Source organism: Octopus bimaculoides, chromosome 6 (genome assembly GCF_046866305.1).
Source record: "Octopus bimaculoides isolate indiv1 chromosome 6, ASM4686630v1, whole genome shotgun sequence".
NCBI lineage: Eukaryota > Metazoa > Mollusca > Cephalopoda > Octopoda > Octopodidae > Octopus > Octopus bimaculoides.
Window position 1 is genome coordinate 98,314,087 of NC_142933.1, and position 6,000 is coordinate 98,320,086.

General features: G+C 35.1%; 1 protein-coding gene across 1 annotated transcript in view; it reads right to left on the reverse strand.

Moving 5' to 3' along the window:
* The window catches only part of LOC106875137 (symplekin), a 40,950-nt gene extending 35,330 nt beyond the window's left edge, over positions 1-5,620 (reverse strand). Inside the window, exons 1-3 of the mRNA XM_089354345.1 lie at positions 5,347-5,620; positions 2,125-2,193; positions 620-673 (exon numbers count right to left, since the gene is read on the reverse strand). Coding sequence (XP_089210471.1) covers positions 620-673; positions 2,125-2,193; positions 5,347-5,610 — 387 coding nt within the window. The 5' untranslated portion in view covers positions 5,611-5,620. The remainder of the gene's footprint in view (positions 1-619; positions 674-2,124; positions 2,194-5,346) is intronic.
* Between the last annotated feature and the right edge of the window lie 380 nt (positions 5,621-6,000).

Below are 6,000 nucleotides of genomic sequence, written 5' to 3' on the forward strand. Positions count from 1 at the left end.
TCTGAGGAAGCAAGATGCCTACTTTTCCATGCTTGTATAGGTCAAACAAAATTTGTTGAGACATATTTTCTATGACCAGATACTTTTCCTGTCACCAACCCTAACTTGTTTCCAAGAAAAGTAATATTTCTCCATGACCAAACATGGTTTCACCAAAGATTAGAAATGACAGATAACACCTGTATGACAGTGACACTATCACATGATGTCATAAGGAGACAGTAACACACACACACATATATATATTATATATATATACACACAGAACAGACTTCTTTTAGTCTCAGTCTATCAAATCAACTCATACAGCTTTAATCAGAACTATAGACAAAATTTTGCCCAAAGTGCCATGCAATGGGACTGAACCCAAAACCAGTACTTATATATGGATATATAGCATCTAACAAATGAACAGTGACCATTAATTTGTATATAGATTACACTCAGTTGATCCTAATGAGCTTAAATTTTTTTTTTCTTTTCAAGCAAACCAAACAATGTGATAACATTTTAGCTGCCTTCATAAAACATTTCAATTTGCACTGATCGCAGCAGTCTAAAACACTCTCGACATTTGAAATTTAAAATTGCTTAGCAATAGAATTCATTAAAAACTTACCTCTAAAAAATTATCCAAAAGATTAGGCTCTTTATAAAGTATCAGTTCTTGAACCTGGAAAATATCAATATGAATTCAAGTTTTTAATATCAGAAAATAACCAGTTGCAGAACTAAGTAGAAGGAAGATATATTACATATAGGGGCTTATATATACAGAGTAGGCCAAAAGTAGGTATACACTTATTTATAACAATTGAATTTATTAAACACAGTTTAATCTCATAAATGCTTGAAATGTCCTCCTTCAACATGGCAACATTCCTCAAACCTTTCCAGAAAACTGCAACACAGCACGACACAAATTCTGATCTGCATCAATTTCAATAAAAGCTTCTGAGATGAATACCTAGTTTTGGCCCATCCTTTATTTTAACCCTTTTGTTAACATATTTCTGTTGAAATACCCTGCCAATGTTTCAGTCAATTTTGGAAATTATGAAGAATTTTGTAAAAGAAATTGCCATTTTTTGAGCTGGCTTTTGGAATATAAATTAACATAAAATTTCCATTGAAAATTTTCATTTTCAAGTAATTCAGATCGCTTTAAAACATGAAGTTTGTATAAATAGAATGAGGGGAAAATCTAGAGCAGGATGGTATCAAAGGGACTGAGCAAGATCGTTGCCAGTGCCACTGAACTGGCTCCTGTGCAGGTGGCACTTAAGATACACCATTTTGAGCGTGGCCATTGCCAGTACCACCTGACTGGCCTTCGTGCCGGTGGCATGTAAAAGCACCCACTACACTCTGGGAGTGGTTGGCGTTAGGAAGAGCATCCAGCTGTAGAAACTCTGCCAAATCAGATTGGAGGCTGGTGTAGCCATCTGGTTCACCAGTCCTCAGTCAACCCATGCTAGCATGGAAAGCAGATGTTAAACGATGATGAAAGGATGTTGAGGTATGATTGAGTTAAATACACATCATCATGGTTTAATGTTTGCCTTCCATACTGGTATGGGTGGGACGGTTTGACATGGTGCTGGCTAGCAGGGGAGTCATCCAAATTCCAACTGTTTGTTGTGGCATGGTTTCTATGGTTGGATGCCTTTCCTAACACCAACCACTTAAGAGAATGTGCTAGGTGTTTTTTATGTGCCACTGGCATGGATGCTTTTTAGGTGGCATCAGCACCTGAAAGGACAAGCCTGTATATGTGGAAGACAGTGATTTTACTTAGCTTGACATGTCTTATCAAGTACAGCAAATCTCCACATTTCTCAGTCACTTGCCAAGCATTTACTACATTCCCATTGTGTGTACAGTAAAAACAAAAATACTTTAGCTCTGTTAGACATTTGATAAAGCATTAATATTTAAAAAAACAAAAAAAAAACAATGCCAGCCAGTTTAGAATGCCAACTATATGTCTCCCACATTTTAATATATCACCATAGATTAATTCTCTGCCAAGAGCTCTAAAAAATACTTATTGTTACTTTAACAAATGCAAAATATTTGGTTTCTGAAGGTCTTATAAAATGAAGAAACTGCAGTAATACAAACCTGTCGTAGATTTTCTGTTTTCATATTGTTTTTCTGCATAAATGATGCTTGATTAAGCAAATCAACCACCTGAAACAATAAAAATAGTTAGTGTTATTTGTTTAAAATTAAAATGAAGCAAGTCAGGTTTATAATTCAGTTTCATATCTTTTAGATTTAAACAATCATCATCATCATGTAACGTCCGCTTTCCATGCTAGCATGGGTTGGACGATGTGACTGGGGACTGGCAAATCAGATGGCTACACCAGACTCCAATCTGATCTGACAGAGTTTCTACAGCTGGATGCCCTTCCTAATGCCAACCACTCTGAGAGTGTAGTGGGTGCTTTTTACGTGCCACTGGCACGAGGGACAGTCCGGCGGTACTGGAAAGATATAATAATTTGTTGGTGTTAGGAAGGGTATCCAGCCACAGAATCATCCAACTTATGCCAGCATGGGAAACAGGTATTAAAAAATGATAATGAATAAATCTAACAAATTTATAATGCTAAAATTTCTTTCAACTAATTGGCTAGAAATGGAGAAACACTACTCATGAATTTAGGAAGTTCTCCATTTTCTTTGACATCAACATGGTTCATGTTCAGCTTCAAATTCTGGCCAGAGGGAGGATTTCTGAGTGGCAGCTCTATGCAAAGGGTTTAATGCAGTCAATGAGATGAAGTACAGTATGATAAAAGAAGGATGGGCTCATCAATTGGTATGTAGCTTGTTAATTTACAAGAGTAGAGTAAGCATAATAGCAGTAGAAGACAACCATAGAAGAAACAGTATATCTATGAGTCAATTGCCCTAATGTATTGTCTAGCAGTAGGTCTTTGCCAATCAGCCTTCTCTGAATCTTATTTATGCCAGTCATGGGAAAACTGTTGCCTGCAAAACATTCTTAATGACATGCCAATGAAAAATTACCTAAAATTCTTTTAATAGTTCAGCCTGCTTCTTGAAAAAGGTTGACCATGTCTGGTCTATGCTATATCAGTGTAACTACACTGGTTCAGATATATTAGCAGTACTCTAATGTACATGGTATTTGAGTTTTGTGGTTAATTTGTAATTGATTAAGATTGAAATACTTTCTATTTCTCAAGAGGTATTGTCTTTGGGAAACATTTTTGACTAAGTTATGCATGCAAGGTTGCAAAGGAAGATCTTCAGACACTATGAAGCCTAGTCTGAAGCCATTAACTGTGTATTATTCATATGTAGTCTAAGACTTCCCTCAAGATGTATTGGAATTGCAGTTGAAAGAGTCTATGGTGTTGTGTTGTATTGGATGATGTTTAAAGGCTTCTGCTTATACAAGCAGTACTTCTTTGAGGTTGTAGCGAAGTTTAAAAAAGAATGAAGGATGGAATCATCTGGTAAGGAGTAATATCAGGTAGATTAATTATATACAAAAGACTAGTGAGAAAAACCTAAGCATACTTTGAGGATACGAGTTAAAAGAATACAAGTTCAAAAAAAGGCCGGCAATATAGAGAAATTTTTCACTCTTAGAAATGAAAGATTTGTTGACATCAGCCTTTAACTGTGTCTAGTTTAATACAAGAACTTCATACTAATACAGCTATACAACACACTTATGCAATATAGCTATGAGCTTCTCATACTAATAATACTAGACACATCAAAAGGCTGACGTCAAGATGATATTATTTTTTGCTGAAATTCTCAAGGCCTCAAGACCACAAGTGTGGGATGTAACAGAACGATACTTGCGGCTTGGCTCCAGAGAACTCATACACTGAGAAGGGCGAGAAGCTCATAATGATGAAGCTGATTGTTCACAACTGTTTACATCACCATTGCAATGTTTAAAGTGAAGTAGATGGGGTGATTATTGGCAGGATAAGAAAGGTTACCCATTCTTGAAACTAGAACATACCATTGTATATTTTCATAGATTGGGGGATTCTGTAGAAATACAAAATATTGCTGGGAAACACTGAGCTGTGACTGTTTAGGTCTGTAGCAATGGAGAACAAAGCTGTCAAAACTAGAGAACAATAAGATAATTAATTATCAACTAGTCTAACAGAAATTTCGAGAGGTCCACGGAAGATGGATGATAATTAAAGACATCTTTAAAAAAGAGACAATGGAAACATATGGGTTGATGATAAATAAGGATACACGAATAGATTAGAGTCGATAGCAATTGGAAATGCAGTAAATTAAATTGCAGATGCTATTATATATATATATATATATATATATATATATATATATATGTGTGTGTGTGTGTGTGTGTGTGTGTGTGTGTGTGTGTGTGTGTGTGTGTGTGTGTATGTATGTGTGTGTATATGCATATATATATATATATTATACACACACATATATATACAAGTGTGTGTATGTAAATATGAACTGGACAAAGATGAAAGAATGATACAAGAACTCTGTGATGGTGTCTGAAAGAAGATATGAAGATTTTCATTTTAATAAAAAGAGAGAGAGTGAGAACCAGTTGTTTAGGATGATCTAAATGCACACACACCCAACGAAAACGTCTTTGCTTCTAAACATATTTAATACTCATTGTGAATTATTTGCAACAGAATATATTTAAAAAAAACAAAGATATTTTCAGTCAATCCTGTACTTATTCAAAATCACATGTATGCGGCTTTTCACTAATAAACTGTTAGAATATCGTATGGGATTTGTTCGAAAGCAAGAATTATTGTATAGATTGGATTTCCAAGAAAAGTCATTCAAGTCATTCCATCAAATATTTATTTCTACTAAATGTAAATACTTGGAGAAATTAGATGGAAAACATCCACAGACAAACTTTTAAATAAAATAAATCCCCCACTAATTCTTTCATCAAGTACTCGGGGATATATATCCTTTTAACAAAGACGGTATCCACACAAGTAATCTCCAGGAGTGCCTTCGGATTTAACTATCCCCTGGTTGCTTAGATACTTCAGACTACCCCTGAAATATTGAAGCAATCCTATCATATATATCCTTTTATACATATGGATTTTCCAAGCAGGTTTTTAGCAAGCAGAGGTAGAGCTATATGCACATACATAGTTATAAAAATCGAAGGAACGTACACCATAACAAGAAGCACCAAAAGATTATTATAATAATAATAATAATAGTAGTAGTAGTAGTAGTAGTAGTAGTAGTAGTAGTAATAATTATAATAATAATTATAAATTAATTCATTTTAGCAAGAGGACAAAAGTTTAATTTTACCCGGTTATATGTTGACATCTGCTCAGTACCGGCATCTTCTTCTTCCGAAAAAAATTGCGCGGCAGTTGATCGCCTATTATCTCCTGCCATGGTAATATTCATAAAAATATATAACAGAATAACAAACAAGGTAAAAACTATGTCAATCGGCAAAATTTCTATGGCATCGTCTACAATTGGATAGGCGCCATTACACCGACTGATTGACGGTGGCGCCGCAGCCGAGTCAGTGACACCAGTAGTCTCCCCTGTTTGTTCAACCATTCTGCATTGTAAAGGATTCTTGCCCCTTTAACTGCTTATGTAATTTTAATAATTCTTCTTTCGCGCTATTAGGTAGTTTTTTTATTTTTATTGAGTGCAATTCAGTTTGGACAACTAATGAATCCTTGTGAATGTTTCTGGCGTACCCAAACATCTATCTCTCTCTCTATCTATCTATCTGACGGACGTGCTGTCACATCGGCTGCAGAGGTAAACGTTTATTTGACCTTTTATTGTCCACATTTTGTTAGAATTTTTAAATATTTTTGTTGCGAAGCACCTAGGCTTCATTTTTGTGTATTTTCAAGGGCGGGAATTGGCCCCCAGGTGCATTTTCGACCCTAGCAAAATACAAAAATTTCTTTCTCGACATTTGAAAAACATAATTTT